At 35.9% G+C, this 16768-nt stretch overlaps 3 protein-coding genes across 3 annotated transcripts; all 3 read right to left on the minus strand.

The window, feature by feature from the left end:
- Positions 1-7680: 7680 nt before the first annotated feature.
- or42c4 (odorant receptor, family 42, subfamily C, member 4) lies at positions 7681-9119 on the minus strand. Its single transcript, NM_131582.1, is given in 1 exon segment — positions 7681-9119. A coding segment is annotated over 1 exon segment (978 nt). The 5' UTR covers positions 8895-9119; the 3' UTR covers positions 7681-7916.
- Positions 9120-12816: 3697 nt separating this feature from the next.
- On the minus strand, positions 12817-13851 carry or42e2 (odorant receptor, family 42, subfamily E, member 2). Its single transcript, NM_152985.1, is given in 1 exon segment — positions 12817-13851. A coding segment is annotated over 1 exon segment (1035 nt).
- Positions 13852-15597: 1746 nt separating this feature from the next.
- On the minus strand, positions 15598-16542 carry or42d2 (odorant receptor, family 42, subfamily D, member 2). Its single transcript, NM_131745.1, is given in 1 exon segment — positions 15598-16542. A coding segment is annotated over 1 exon segment (945 nt).
- Positions 16543-16768: the final 226 nt, after the last annotated feature.

Below are 16768 nucleotides of genomic sequence, written 5' to 3' on the forward strand. Positions count from 1 at the left end.
TGACATTATTTTGGATAGTGAATGAATTTTCAAAAAAGCATTTTAATCCAAAAAGATTGTGTTGAAAAGAACAAAAGGTAAAATAAGTGAGCTATGTAGAAGTTTCCCAGAAAAAGCAGGTAGGCTTTAAACTGCTAGACAGGAAATAAAAAATATATATATTTATATTATAATAATAAAACCATTTTATAATTATTTAATAAAATAGTTCTTTACTTTAATTTGTTAAGAGAGCTTTAGGGTGGCAGGATCAATGATGATGATTTTCTTATTTCAAGTCTGTAAGACTTATTTAGGTTATTCACTAAAATATACATTAAAATATATCATTTAAATCGTTCATGGAGATGAATGCAGTAAATAGTCTGTATAAAAAAGTTAAAAATAAATCTGTGCAAACAAGCTAACCTTTATAACCAGATTATTTAACAAAAGATGATTACTGCAGTAAAATATTTGTAGTCTTTTAATAAGCAAGATGTGTACATGATAGAGAGGGTGTGAAAAGTGAATTGTTTGTTTTGAAACTTTTGAATCGGAATTTGTCCAATTATAAACCCGAAATACACGTGTTTGTTGTCATGTGGTGAACTCGGCCAATCGTGTAATATCGGTGTTGTCATCAAAGCTCCTGCAGTCGCTCTTCAGAAGCTACACGGTCTGAGTTTGCCGTCTGATCTCGGAGCGCTGTCGCGGTACTTTGATGCCACATGTGACAGTCACGTGGCGTCGGCGCAGCATCAATCCGAACAAGATTTCTAACCAGAATGCACCGCTTTAAGACAGATTTCGATCGATCTGCGCAGCGCTGCATGAAGTCGAACGCACCTATTTGTTTTGTTCCATGTGCTTCTGTTTATGTCATGTGATTCCTTTGTTCTGTTTTCCCACTGTTTGTTAATGTTCATTAGTTCCACCTGTGTCATACCCATGTATGTATTCAGTTTGATCATGTCTTGTGTATTTACAGTGCATCGGAAAGTATTCATAGCGCTTCACTTTTTCCACATTTTGTCATGTTGCAGTCTTATTCCAAAATGGATTATATTCATTTACTTTCTCAAAATTCTACACACAATACCCCATAATGACAATGTGAAAAAAGATTTTCTTGAAATTGTTGCAAATTTATTAAAATAAAAAAAAAAACCTGAAAAATCACATGTACTTAAGTATGCACAGCCTTTGCTCAATACTTTGTTGATGCACCTTTGGCAGCAATTACAGCCTCAGGTCTTTTTGAATATGAGGCCACAAGCTTGGCACCCTTGTCTTTGGGAATTTTTGACCATTCCTCTTTGCGGTTCCTCTCAATCTCTGTCAGGTTGGATGGGAAGTGACGGTGATGCTTTCCAAACGTAACGCCTGGCATTCACTCCAAAGACTAACTTTAGTCTCATCAGGCCAGAGAATTTAGTTTCTTATGGTCTGAGATACCTTCAGATGCCCTCCTCATCAATCGCTTAAAGTCTACAGGTGTCCAGGGACAGGTTCTACAATGGTTTAAATCATACTTAGCTGACTGTTATCAGTTTGTGAATAATAATGGACAGCTTTCACAAGTCAGCCCAGTAAAGTATGCGGTGCCTCAAGGATCAGTTTTAGGCCCTTTGCTGTTAACAATATACTTGCTACCCCTGGGAGACGTTATTAGAAGACAAGGGATCAGCTTTCGCTGCTATGCAGATGATACTCAATTATATATTTTAACTAAACCTGATAAGATGTCTTAACTGTCTAAGCTAACTGAGTGTATTAAAGATGTTAAAGACTGGATGACCAACAATTTTCTTCTCTTAAACTCAGACAAAACAGAATTATTACTTAATGGGCCTAAATCCGTACACAGCAATTTATCTTTTAAAAACCATATATCCCATGTCACAAAAGCTGCCTTCTTTCATTTGAGGAATATTGCTAAGTTATGAAGTATGCTATCCATCTGAGATGCAGAAAAGGTAGTCCATGCTTTTATGACTTCTAGGCTGGATTACTGTAATGCTCTGTTTGCTGGCTGCCCAGTATCCTCTAATAACAAACTTCAGCTAGTACAAAGCAGCTGCCAGAGTTCTTACCAGGTCTAGAAATTATGATCATTTCACCCTAATTGTATTCTCCTTACACTGGCTGCCTGTTAAGTTTCGTATTGATTTTAAAATATTTCCTCTTACCTAAAAAGCTTTAAATAATCTAGCTCCTGTTTATCTAACCAACCTTCTATTTCACTACAATCTAACCCACTCTTTAAGATCTCAAAACTCAGGGCTTCTGGTAGTTCCTAGAATAGCAAAGTCAGGTAAAGGAGGCTGAGCCTTCTCATTTATGGCTCCTAAACTCTGGAATAGCCTACCTGATAATGTCCGAGGCTCAGACACGCTCTCACAGTTCAAAACTAGTTTTAAGACCTATCTTTTTAGCAAAAGCATACACTCAGTGCATCACTTAGCGGTATGATACATGAATGTGCCCCACGCAGGTTTTTGCATCTCATTTATATAGACTATGAACAGCAGCTATGCTAATTATTCTCTTTATTCTCTATTTACACCTGGGAATACTCATCTTGAGGCAGTCAGACTATGCACCGCCACTGATGTGATCCAAGACCAGCGACGAGATGATCCCAAGGTTTACATAATCCGGGACCAGGCTGTATCCTGACCAGCTGCTGTGGTGATCATGGCAAAGTGGAGATGTCCAGGGACAGACGAGTCTTCGCTGAGGTCCAGCATTCTTCAGCCTCCAGCGTCTAGACTGCAGCTCTGCACAAGTCGTTTGGCCATAGATGAAATGGTCGTGCCCAACTGAGCCTGGTTCTCTTGAGGTTTTTTAATTCTTCACTTTCGCCAATTGGTTAAGTTTTTTCCTCGCCACTTTTGCAAACTGGCTTGCATGGTTTGAGATCCGTGCATTGATGGATTTGCTCTTCAGTGTTTGGACTCTCAGTAGGGATTATCAAACCACACTGAACTGAACTTAAACACTGAAAACTAGACTGACACTGCTTCAATTTACTATGATCTTCAAAGTAAAGCTGCTTTGACACAATCTACATTGTAAAAGCGCTATACAAATAAAGGTGAACTGATTTGATTTAAAAAATTTAATTTTGGCAAATTCCAGGCGGAGTGGCTTCCGTCGGGCCATTCTACCATACAGACCTGATTGGTTGATTTCTGCACAGATGGTTGTCCTTCTGTAAGGTTTCTGTAAAGAATGCTGGAGCTCAGACAGAGTGACCATCGGGTTATTGATCACCTCCATGACTAAGAGCCTTCTTCCCGATCACTCAGCTTAGATGGCCGGCCAGCTCTATAAGAGTCCTGGTGGTTTCAAACATCTTCTACTTACAGTACAGATGATGAATGGCCAATTCACTATGGATACTTTCCGAATGCACTGTATACCGAGTTTGTTTAGTTCTTTGTCCGGTATTGTGTTGTCACACGTTCTGTCCTGTATGCTTTTTATGTTCCAGTTCCTGTTGTGAGTGCCATTGTTTAAAGAAATATGTGTTTTATGATAAATCCTGAGATGCATGCACAGAAAAAGTTGTGGCGTTTGTTTCCCCCATTTATTTTTTTGTGTTTTTGCTCTTCAGTGTTTCTTTTCCAACCCCTTCATGTTTTCATGCACCCCACTCCTGAAGTTCTTCTCCTATTGCTGGAACAGATGGAGAGAAGACCAAAAACCATACCGGACGGTTTCTGCTAATTGCTAACAACACCAGATATCTGCATGATGTCTGAAGATGGTCCTTAAGTCAACTTTGCCAACTATGTGGAGTGGACACTGGCAAGGCACGAATCTATGTTCACTGTCTGTGTGGAGTAAGACCTCATCAGTGCCACTCCTGACCCAAAGACCAGCAAAACACTCAACAGCAGGGAGTGCTTGCCTGAGCCCACAGCTGAAAGATAGCCACCCGTGGAGTATGCCTCCAAGCTGCGCACTCCACCTCGGCCCTCCGACCCTAAGGCTCAATGTTGGCTCACTCCTCCTTCATCTCCTAAGTGGACATTTAGCCTATCAACTCTGCCAGGCTTCCTTGTCCTTCCCATCCAGCTCCCCCTTAGTCTGTCGTCAAAGTGCCTCCACCTCTTGACTTTACTCCTCTGGCTGTGCCTCGTTCCTCCATCTTGCCGGCTGCATTGAGCTCCTCCCTCTCTTCAGCTACATCTTGGTCCTCTGTTGTTTTTGCTCCACCGTGGACTTTTGGACCAACGTCATTATCGTCCAGGTGAGCAGTCTGCTGCTCCACCTTTGGCCTTCGGTATCTCTGCATCACCTTCTCCGTTCCCTCCTTGGGCTCCACCTCCATTTGTGGTGTCTACCTCGGACGGCCCCCTAGAGTAGTCAGCCACTCCTCTTTTATGGTTCCTCCCTCCCTCGACTCCACCTTGGGCCATCCTCCTGGCTGTGTCCTTGGTTTTATGGTTCCTGCTACTCATTTGGTTCTCATGTAAATAATTCGCTGCATGATCTCAAAAAAACTCAAGTTAATATGTCACATTGCTAACTTTCATTATGTTTAAAAAAAACTTATATTGCATTGCTCAAATGAGTCAGTGATTAAGAAATCAAAACTCCCTTCATCTTTTGATGGAAGTTGTTTTAATGAGATGGAATATTTAACGAGCAATGAAGACCAAACATCTTTTACCAAAATGTGCAAATCATTTTAGCATGGAGTGACATTATTAAGGTTGCAGTTTTGAATATATTTCTTGGTATGCTTAGGCGTACAAAAATTGACCATGTAGAGGCAGACATTTTTTTAAAATTATTAATATTAAATAAAGTCTGATGTTTATAATGTTTACTTCCCTGTTTCATGTACGGCAATTCTGTCAAGTCAAGTCATCTTTATTTCTATAGTGCTTTACAATGCATTCAACAATTCATGAACTCAGTTATTGTGGACTATCTTTTACAATTATTTTGTCTACAGTCTGGGGCATTCAATAATCAATAAATGGGCGTTCATCTCGTTTTTTTTTTTATGTGTGACTGTAAATCTGATTTTTAAAAATCAAAAATGTTGCCAAACGTCAACATATGCTATCAAATTCTAAAGTAGAAAAGCTTATTAATGCTTTCATGACCTCTTGGTTAGACTACTAAAATGCATTATAGATGTTTAACCTGTAGGCATAATTAACAACCTTCAGATGATTTAAAATGCAGCTGCTATAGTGTTTTCTAGAACTACAAAATATGACCATATTACTCTGGTTCTTGCATTGCACTGGCTCCCTTTTAAACATTGTGCTCATTTTAAAATTGACTTCTTACAAAGCCATGAATGACTTAGCTCATCAGTATTTGGGAAAGTTTTGGTGTATAATTGCACCTCATGTCCACTACGCTCAATTAATTCTGGACGACTGATTATTCCTAGAATATTAAAATCAACTGTAAGTAGATCCTTCTCATATTTGACACCTAAACTCTGGAATAGCCTTCAGCACAGTTCGGGAGGCAGACATACTCTGACTAGCAAGTATAAACTAGACTAAAGAAACTTCTTTGCATTAGCATAAACACGCACACGCACACACACAAAAACATAATTTATAAATAACTTTTAAAATCAACTGGTCATGCCCAGCTGAGCCTGGTTTATCTCTTTTTCCCTTCACTTTCGTCGATTGGCTTGCTTTGGTTTGGAGCTGCGCATCTGTAGAGGTGCTCTTGTTGTGTTATTTTACACTGAAGTAAACTTAACTGAACTTCCACTGTGAAAACTGAACTAAAGCAATTTTAATTTATTAGAACTTTATCTATGTTAAGCTGCTTTGACAAAATGTACACAATCATAAAAAGCACTAGAAATTAAGATGAATTGAATTGAATGTAGTGATGATTATAAACACAAATTAAAATGATGATAATCATAACATTTTATTATTTAAAATGAGTATGGGCTGAGGAAAAACGTGTCTTTATGCATGGTAAATTCGATCATTACTGAATTGTATCCCAACAGCAGATCTTACGTTACATTATCTCCCAACAGTAACCATGACAACTAAATATAACAGACTCAGTAATATGTAACATTTACAGTATTTGCATTTCTCATCCAAATAATTTGTTTTCAAACTGGAGTTCAAAGATCAATAACCATGAGACAAATTGCTTTGGACCAGAACATTGGTTCTCTAAACTGAATAAAGGAGCTACTGTATGTAACATCTAATGCATAAAATGACATATACTGATAACAATACAGCAATGCCAAGATCTGGGAGTAAGCGATAATTACACAGACATCCTCCACTGGTTGTGCTTTTGAAAGAGCAGCAGGAGAAAGCACCTGGAATTGGTTTGAACTGCCTTGAACATAACGTGCTGTGAACTGGAGATCTCCAAGAGCACCAAAGGGTCCTAAAATCTGGTACTTGTAGAAAAGGCCCTGAAGTACTGTAGGTGCTGAAAGTCCTTAACAATCTTGAATAGCAAGATAAAGGCACCTTGAAATGAAAAAAAATCCATAATCATTTGCTTACAAACATTATGCTGAATAATTCTATTCAGAATAAAAGTTCATAATTACAGATTGCAAAATTATTTCACTTAAATATTATGTTATCCATATCATGCAGCAATCATAATTAGATTAAATAAGGAATTAATAAATTGCAGTATATATCTTGATTTTTCAAAATAATTAAAACATTTATGACTTAATTTTATATATACTTTTTAAAAAATCATATTTTGCACGTGTACAATGCACATATTACTACATATTGTACAAAGTTTTCTGTATTTGCTGTAAAACTTTTTGCAGAGCTGCATCATCATTGATAGAAAAAATAAAATTAAGCACAGAAGAACTCTTTCTTAAACTTATTATTGAGTAGCACTTAACAATCAATCAATAGATGACTAATGATGTGTTGATATAGGGGGATCCATAAAAAATATCAGACACCAAATCCTGTCTCCCATCACCCTGGATCTGGATCAAAACATTATTAAAAAAGGGTGACCCTGTGACCTCACAAAACAACTTACTTTGTTTTCCTCTCTTCCTTTAATGTTTTAAGCATAACATGTGAGCTAGTCATTTTTTGAAAATAGAAATGACCATAAAAACAAGTGTATTTAAGCTGAAAAAATTAACAAACGTGTCATTTTATATTTTTAACAGGTACTAAAATAAGTAAACTAAGGATTACAGTAATCAGGCAACACAATAGATGACAGAAAAAATGTGAACATCATTCATGCAACGATTGATTAAACCCGCAGTGACATTGACTTCCTAATAAAATATGATTTCAGTGACTTGTATGATATATTTGTTTAGTTTGAAAAGCAATCTTTAAGCCTTAGAAAATGTAAAACCTTTGAAAAAAAAAGAAAGAGGCCTGTTACTGACATATCATGCCTCCCCAGTAAATAACAAAACATGTGCTTTACAGTATATCCATGCACAGAATAAAACATCCTCCCATAGACAATAAATTAAGCCTTATCAGAAACCTCAGACTAAAAGAATCATGTCTAAATGGACACTTGGATTACAGATTAAAATGCAATACATGGGTAGAACAAGAGCAAAATGTGTTTGGGGAAAGATGATTATTTTAACATAGTCATGGGTGACTAAAGGTTATTCAGATTGAATAAGAATACAAGTAGAACAACACAGAAATCAGACAGATCAATAAAGGGTAGATAATTAGTATATTTCTACTGTACAGTTGCATTCTGTATATTTTATGCACACTAAAACAGAATAATAATCTACTTAAATATGGAGAAAAAAAGCTAGCTTTATGAAGAAAACATTGTTCTTTGTCATCATTTTGGTACAAAGAACTATGTGAGACCTACAGTATATACATTATGCAGATGCAGAAGTCATATTTGTGATATCAAACAATAAAAAATAAACGTTTTATTCACTTTGAAACCGTCTCAATGGGCAGAGATCTGTTTTTAAAACCTTTTCGAATTGTGTTTTTGATTTCAGCTGTGTTTAATACATAAATAATGGGATTAAGCATTGGTGGAATAGCATAAGCCAAAGACGTGCTGATGACTCTAGAATTGGAGGTGCTAAAAAGCAATAATGAAGTAAGGTATGTGAAGAATATGGGGAGAAAATAAATCCCCACTAATAACAGATGTGAAACACAGGTCTTCAGTGCTTTCAAACGTCTTTCCCAAGTTGCAATCTTGCTTACAACCAAGAAAATGCCCAGATATGACAAGAAAATGACAAGCATGGGTGCTATAAGGTATAAAGTTGTGTAGAGAAATCCCATAATCTTATTTATGTTATTGTCATTGCATGCCATCCTAAACATTGGTCCGTGATCACAAAAATAACTCTGTATCACATTGGATTTACAGAATGATATGTTGGTCACCAAAGACACCATGGAGGCAACAATAATCGAATTGAACATGAAAACAGCTGAGAAAATTGAAATCATACTGGTGTTGTTCACAATGACATGATATCTTAATGGCAAGCAAATTGCAATTAAACGATCATACGCCATAACAACAAGGGTGAGACTCTGCATAGAGCTAAAAAGAAACACAAAAAACATGTTCACCAAACAAGCATTGTAGGAGATGTACTGTGAGTCAAACAGAAAAGTCTTCATCATGTTAGGAATCAGAGCATTAGTTTCACCAATATCAGCCAAGGCCAAGTTAAACACACCAATGTACTTTGGACTGTGCAGACTCCGGTCAAGAACTATAAGAAGAATGACTAGAAAGTTGCCAATTACAGTGATGAAATAAATAATGAATATGAAAATATAGTACAAATTGCTGTAAGGTATACCTGAAAGTCCAAGGATAAAAAAGTATTCAGGACGAACAACAGAAATATTCAGGGAGAAGCTTGCATTTAAAGAACTCATAGCAACTTTACATTTAGTGTTTTGCACAGGCTAAATATAACAATTGTCACAAAGAGAGAAGAAAATCAGGAGAACTCACAAAAATGTCAAGTATTTTCAGATGTTTAAAATACACCTAATACATTGTTTTCATAACACGCCTGTATACATTAACACAAAATGTTTAGTCACAGCAAACAATGAGTTTCTATCTTACAGATAAGAAATATCCTAGCAGTTAATGCCAGTCCGTATTGGCTGATGCCATGAAGATCACTGTACATATATATCTTGACTCGTCTCTTGAGGGTTTTCTGACAAAGCAGAGGTATCACTTTTTTTTTTTTTTGCAGTGCACTCTAGTAGCCTGGCCTCACTGCTTATCCAATTAGCATTAGTACACAATCTTAACATGTACAAATGTTTTTGCAAGTTTTGTTGTTAATCTGTGCAATACATGTGTTGTGACAAATTAATATTTAAGATATAAACAGTTTAAAGTGTTTCAAGGTAAAGTTCTTTACAAAATCATTTTTCCACAAGACTGAATCCTCCAAGAAACTCATAGAAACAACAAGAAGCTTATTAAGCAGAGCTTTAGCTCTCAAAGCACAGACTGAGACAAAAAAATGACTGAACTTTGACACAGAGTAATACATGAAACCGGGCCTGTATTTATCAAATTTCTATAAGTAAAATTTTTGTCTTAAGTGCGGAGAATTCATGGAAACTGACTTCTAGCTACACACTTACGGATAAAAGAAAGTTATCAAATTTCCTATAGCCAAGAATCAACCTTGGCACTTCCCTTGTGAAATGGCTTTCTTTCTTTCTTTCTTTCTGTCTGTCTTTCTTTCTTTCTTTCTTTCTTTCTTTCTTTCTTTCTTTCTTTCTTTTTTTTTAAATGTGACTCTGCTCGAGTGTGTGCCTACAAATAAAGAAAACTCTCTCTAATGCTGTGGTAAATACTGGATTATGTAAGAGCCGCTTTGTGCCAGTTTTCCTTTATCGCTTTAGTGAAGCAGATAAATAAGTGATGATTTTCTTTTTCATTATTTTTATTTTTTCATTATATTTAAATTTAGTTACTTTAGATTTTCCATTTTGTATTATTCCTCTAAATAAAGCATGGTGGAAAGTGTGTCAATGTTTTCATTCCAATGTCAACTCTGTGTTAAAAGTAAAACCTTAAGAACTCACCATTCAATATTAATCATTCTGAAAATATTCATATTTTAATTAAGAAACCTACTCATTAATTGCTACATGCCTATGTTGTCATCCAAAATCCTATTTGGGGCACATATAATTATGAACCAACTTAAATTGTGACTGAAATGCATGATGAACTTCCATGCACAACTTTAAGCCAATAATATCTTTCAGCAGATCTCATCACTGTTCTAAGGAATAATTTGCAGCAATTGATAAATATGGGTCCATATCTGCAACACCAAATACTTGTTGACAATGACTAATTTTACAATTTTACTTACAACTTTAAAATGGTGGCACAGTGGTTAGCACGATCGCCTCACAGCAAGAAGGTCACTGGTTTGAGCCCCGGCTGGATCAGTTGGCATTTCTGTGAGAAATTAGCATGTTCTCCCTGTGTACTGTACATGTGGATTTCTTCCGGGTGCTCTGGTTTTCCTCACAGTCCAAAGACATGTGCTATAGGTGAATTAGGTAAGCTAAATTGTCCGTAGTGTGTGAATAAGAGTGTGTGGGTGCTTATGCCGAGGACTATGCCGAAAAGAAACTAATGAATGAACTTAAAAATGACACAGTGGGTTGAGACCGAGAGTGGAGAAATCCAGGTGATGCAAGTATTAACTAGCGTGGTGCACAGGTCTCAAGTCTTATGGTAAAGACTATGGAAAATGAGAGAGGACCTGGCCCAGACACTGACACTGCCTAATTGGTTTGTTTACATTATTTATTAAATTGTTTGAACATTCACCTGTTTCTCACCTCCATCTTCCCTTGCATTGGAGCCGAAGGGAGGAAGGAGGAACACTGTGTCAGAGAGCCCTCACCACTGCAAGAAGTTTGCAGTGCCATCAAGCTGGAGGAGCTGAGTCTGCCTCTGTGGATGTTTAGGGCCAGCTCTGGAGGAGCTTCCCAGAGAGTACCCATTACTTTCGCTGCTTTATGCCACAACATGGAGGGGTGCCTGTTATGCGCCAGGTGACAGGGGAGTTGTTTGCAAAAAACCCAAGATCTGCTCCTGTCCTCTGTGATGGGAAGGAGCAGAGAGAGCGAGGGATTGGGGGCTCGCTGCTGGATGCAATTTGTCTTTTCTTGTTAGCACATGGATTGATTAGGGACAGGGACACAGTTTGGTGGTATGGTTTAAGAGTGGGCTAAGGGGTAAGGGGTGGTCAACATTGTAATTAAAGATGTAATTACAAAAATTTAATTACAGATTAGTAATTACATACAGGTATTTAATTAATCATAAGTACAATATAAAGCATGTATTTACACAATAAGTACAATGTAGCACAAGCAAGTGTAACCCCACCTGTCCTACATCACTCAACCCGCTCCAAGTTGGAATCAAACCGGCGACTCTTCGCATAAGAGTCAGTTGCTACAACAAGGAGGACCTTTTCAGGTTCAGAGGAGTGGGATTTACTTGCACAGTACTTCACTAGTTGGTGTAACCCCCCGATCCAAGCTGGGATTGAACCGGCGACTGCATGGGTATCGAGTTACTCTAACAAGAAGGCTAAAGACCATGACCTATAGTGCCACTAGAGCAGCTTTAGAGGTCAGAGGAGTGAGGTTTACCTATACAGCACTTCACTAGCTGGTCTCTGCTACACTGGCCTTCATTACATAAGCACATATAAGTTAAGGCCATTTGATTAATTTATTATCATACCTCTCTAACAATACTGATTTTAATACTTGTAATGTCCTTCACCAACAAATCAGAATAGTCAGCTGGACGGCACTTTTCATGTAGATTTTTTAATCTGCTGTATCAGCCCAAAAAAAAAAAAAAAAGTGCAAAGTTCAGAGAAACCGCTGAACATTTGCATTTTTGTGCAATGTAGGGGGAGTTTAATTTTAATTGACAAACTTACAAGGGCAGTGTTTATTGTCAATGTCAAATTACATTCATTTTCCACCTTACACTCATGTTTTCTATGCAGGTTTTTTCAGCTTTAAACTATTTTTGTCTACAGTAAGAAGACCAGTCCATGTGGGCAATTGCGCATCTTGTACCATACAGCCTTGCCCAAATCCAGGAATTTAGGATATTTTGCAGAAAACCTATATTACTAATGATGCTATTCAGAACATATCACTACTCAGAGTATCAATAAGCAATGTGCACCAAAAGAGATCTTTATCTCCATCTTCTCCTAATAGTGCTGCTGAAAAGTCACCAAACAAAAACAATTCATGATAATCATTGATTCATTGCAGAAAAATGTAAAATTAACATTTTACAGTTTTAAAATATGTTTAAGTTTATCACAATGTAATCGCAAAAAAACTAACAAATAAAATGAACAAAATTTAAAAAATTTAAATGAGTAAAAAGCAAACTACATTTAATAACTTTGAAAACAATGTCCTCTGTATATTTTCATATTCTTATGTGTTCAAGAATAAACTGAAGTTTAATGTTAGTCTGTGTGATACTCATAACTTTCATTGTGTTAATAAATCAACCACTCTTGGAAATATTAATAGTCCTTTATTGACATTGAATGATATATATATTGCTGATTACATATCAAATGCATTTGTTTTTGTTTTATTTGTAAAAGTATTTAATTATTTAATTTTATAAACGCAGCAAGAGAAAAAAAGCAGAGAAACAAGTAATTTGAATGCCATCTTTGAAAATATTAATGCAACATCAAAATGTACAGTAGTTTTTACCATAGGTCATATTATCCCTAATGGTTAATAAGACAAATAATCATTTCCTTAATTTTAAAATGTTCTTTCTAACAGGTAAACATTTGTTTCTTACAATTTTTATAATAATGTCTTTGATTTCAGCAGTGTTTAAAACATAAATGATAGGATGTAGCATTGGTGGAAGAGCATGTGCCAGAGATGTGCTGATAACTCTTGCATTTAAAGAAAGAGAATTAGTTGATGTAGCAATAAAAATACATATTATGGGGAGAAAAAAAGATCCCACTAACAACAAGTGGGATACACAGGTCTTCAGTGCTTTTAAACGTCCTTCCCAAGTTGTGATTTTACTTAAAGCTAGAAAAATACCCAGATATGAAAGGACTATAATGATCACTGGTGCTACAACATATAAAGCTGCTGAGAGTTGTGCCATTGAAGCACAGATGCTATTGTCGTTACATGCTAATCTATACACTGGTCCATAATCACAATAATAGCTGTTTACCTTGTTAGATTCACAGAATGATAGGCGGGTGATCAAAGACACCGCAAAGGCTACAATAGAAGCATTGAAGACCCAAATTATTGAAAAAACAAAATACATGAAAGTATAATTCACAATCGCATGATACCTTAATGGCAAGAAAATTGCAATGAAGCGATCATATGACAGAACAACAAGAGTAAAACTCTGCACAGTACTAAAAAAATGAACAAAAAACATGTTGGCCAAACAAGCATTATAAGAGATGTACTGGGAGTCAAACAGAAAAGTCCTCATCATGTTAGGAATCAGTGCGTTAGTTTCACCAAAGTCAGCCAAGGCCAAGTTAAACACACCAATGTACTTTGGACTGTGCAGACTCCGGTACAGAGCAATTAAAAGAAGGACTAGAGAGTTTCCAGTTACCGTTACAAAATATGTAATGCATAAAAACATATAGTAATAGTTGCTGTTGTGTATACCTGAAAGTCCAATGATGAAAAAGTATTCGGGATACACACTTGAGCTATTCTGAGATAAACTCATGTCTGCTTTGTTTTGCACAGGCTGAAAATAAAAGGTCAAGAAATAAGCAAAATAGTACATTTATAAACAAATTATTTTGACATTTTCAAAAACAACTTTACGTATACTTTCTTCCTAAAATCACAGACCTTATTGCACAAACAGGCTTAGAATCAGAGCAAGCAATGGCAGAGACTGTCTGAATGCTTCAGATCTGCTTTGAATTAAATTTCTCTTCCTTTTTATCTCATGCCATGATCATTGGACGTACGTCACTGAATCCAAATTTATCAAATGATTCATCTCTTTAGAGATTTCAGACAACATGGTGATGCAATACTTGTGTATTGAAGCAAATGTTCTGGTCATTGTTTTACATGGCTCAAGCCTCCCAGCAAGCCAACATAAAAGGCAAAAAATCCAGGCCTACTGTAAGTGCATCAATATAAAGATGGTTTTGACAGCAAGGGTTCCAAAACATTCAATGTACAGAATGGTAGCAATAAAATTGTCAAAAAGGTCCGTTGGTCATGTGGTTCTACCATAAATTAATAAAGCTATGCCTAAGACAATCCTTTTGTACACATAAAAACTAAAGTAATGACTTTAATCTACAGTTTTAACTATTCAGCATCAGTTTAGAACCACTGATCATTACAGCATTGTGCACTGTATGTCAGGTTACAGATGTAGAGCGTGGATCCCTATACATTCCTCTGTTTGAAACCAGACTATAGATTGGCAGTACGACATGCTGTAAATTAGTGTTTAAATAGCACCTATTTTGAAAATTGCCATCATTGCCGTATTTGGAGACATGACCTCAACTCACTGAACAATAAGTGCTCACATAACCTCCCAAAATCAGTCTTTTGCCTTATAAATCTATTATTTGCCAAGGGTATAATAGCAGAAGTTGTATGTTCATGATTTCTATTTAGCATCACGGTGGTGCAGTGGGTAGCATGATTACCTAACAGCAAGAAAAATCCATGGTTCGATTTCTATTTAAACTTTTATAAGAACTATATCAATAATGACATCTTACCAATACTTTATATTGATAAACTTCATATATACTTGATATAATTTACGATAATGACATTTAACAAAAAGAGACAGCCTAGTGTTTCATATTTCACTCTAGGCATTTTAGATTTATGCATATTTGGCATGCTGTCTGAAGGGAGGGCACCTAAGATAAGAGTACGTCCAAAAAAAGAAACAAAACAGGGATATGTTTCAGCATTTCAGAGATCTCTGATGGGTGGTCTTGCGCCAAGTGGTTGGGCCCTACCAGCTAACTGACTAAAACGCAGCACAGAATAATTCTAATTCAGTCAATTTAAACCTGTTAGATTTAAGCTCAAAAATCTTGAAATATGTTTTATATCAAATTAATGAGTTTAATATATATCACAGTATGTTGGTATACTGAGTACTGAGCCTGCAGAGTAAATAACATAAACATAATTTTCTGATAAACATGATAAATGGTCATTTATTTTCATAAATTAATGCACAGGGGAAAAAAAAGAAATGAGAAGATAACAAAAGCAAAGTAAACAATCTCCTGCTAATCCTGGGTTACACATTCAATTTGAAATATATCCTGAAATATTGTTTCATTATTGTGTTTCATCAGATGGTTATATAAAAAAGTTATCACATTTATCTGAATTAACCCATTTAGTGATCATAAAAGATTTAAAAGTTAATTTTTTTGTCTAAAAATATATTCAAACTTACTAAAAAATTTAGCTGTTTTCAGTTTGCTTTGTTTTGGAGTGAATACAAACACAAAGAGTACAATTCACACACTTTTAACTATGTAAATATCCGTTTTTTAAACTTTTTTCTAATGGTGTCTTTAATTTCAGCTGTGTTCAATACGTAAATGATAGGATTTAGCATTGGTGGAAGAGTAAATGAAAGAGATGTGCTAATGATCCTGACATTGGGAGTGAGAGTACTAGTAGATGAAGCAATAAAAATGCATATTACAGGAAGAAAGAATAATCCAACTATCAAAAGATGAGAAACACAGGTCTTCAGAGCTTTTAAACGTCCTTCCCAAGTCGTAATTTTACTTAAGGCAAAAAAAATACCTAGATATGAAAGAACAATAAGGATCACAGGTGCTACCAGGGACATAACTGCAATAACATTTGTTATTATCTTATTAACTGTACTGTCATTACATGCTAACCTCAACACTGGTCCATAGTCACAATAATAACTCTCTACCACATTAGATTTACAGATTGACAGTCTAGTCATCAAAGACACTGAAAGAGCCACAACTAAAGTGTTCAATGTCCATATTCCAAAAAATACGATTAACATGACAATATTATTTACTATGCTATGATATCTTAGCGGCAAGCAAATTGCAATGACACGATCAAATGCCAAGACAACAAGAGTGGCACTTTGCACATTTATAAAGTAGTTCACAAAAAACATATTGGCCAAACAAGCATTATAAGAGATGTACTGAGAGTCAAACAGAAAAGTCTTCAACATGTTAGGAATCACTGCATTAGTCTCACCAAAATCAGCCAAGGCCAAGTTAAACACACACAAGTACTTTGCACTGTGCAGACTCCGGTCAAGAGCTATAATTAAAAGAACTAAAGAGTTCCCAATTACAGTGATACAGTATATAATAAATAAGAAAATATAATAGTAACTGCTGTTTGGTATACCTGAAAGTCCAAGGATGAAAAAGTATTCAGGACGCACAATCGAGTTATTCTCGTATAAACTCATGTCAGCTTTGGTGTTTAAGGTTTTATGTAGCCTAAAGATGCCATTCTGAAATAACCAGAATAGAAAATTTACAAGACAGTCATTATATAGTTTTAGCAAACATTTTATAAATGCTGAACATATGTCTTTATGTAAATGTTACATAATGGATCACATACAGATACACGTTTTAAATTCAGAATGAAAACAATGACTGACCATACACCTGTAAGCTGCTTTGAATTAA

The sequence above is a fragment of the Danio rerio genome, chromosome 15, assembly GCF_052040795.2.
Source record: "Danio rerio strain M-AB ecotype USA chromosome 15, GRCz13ab, whole genome shotgun sequence".
Taxonomy (NCBI): Eukaryota; Metazoa; Chordata; class Actinopteri; order Cypriniformes; family Danionidae; genus Danio; species Danio rerio.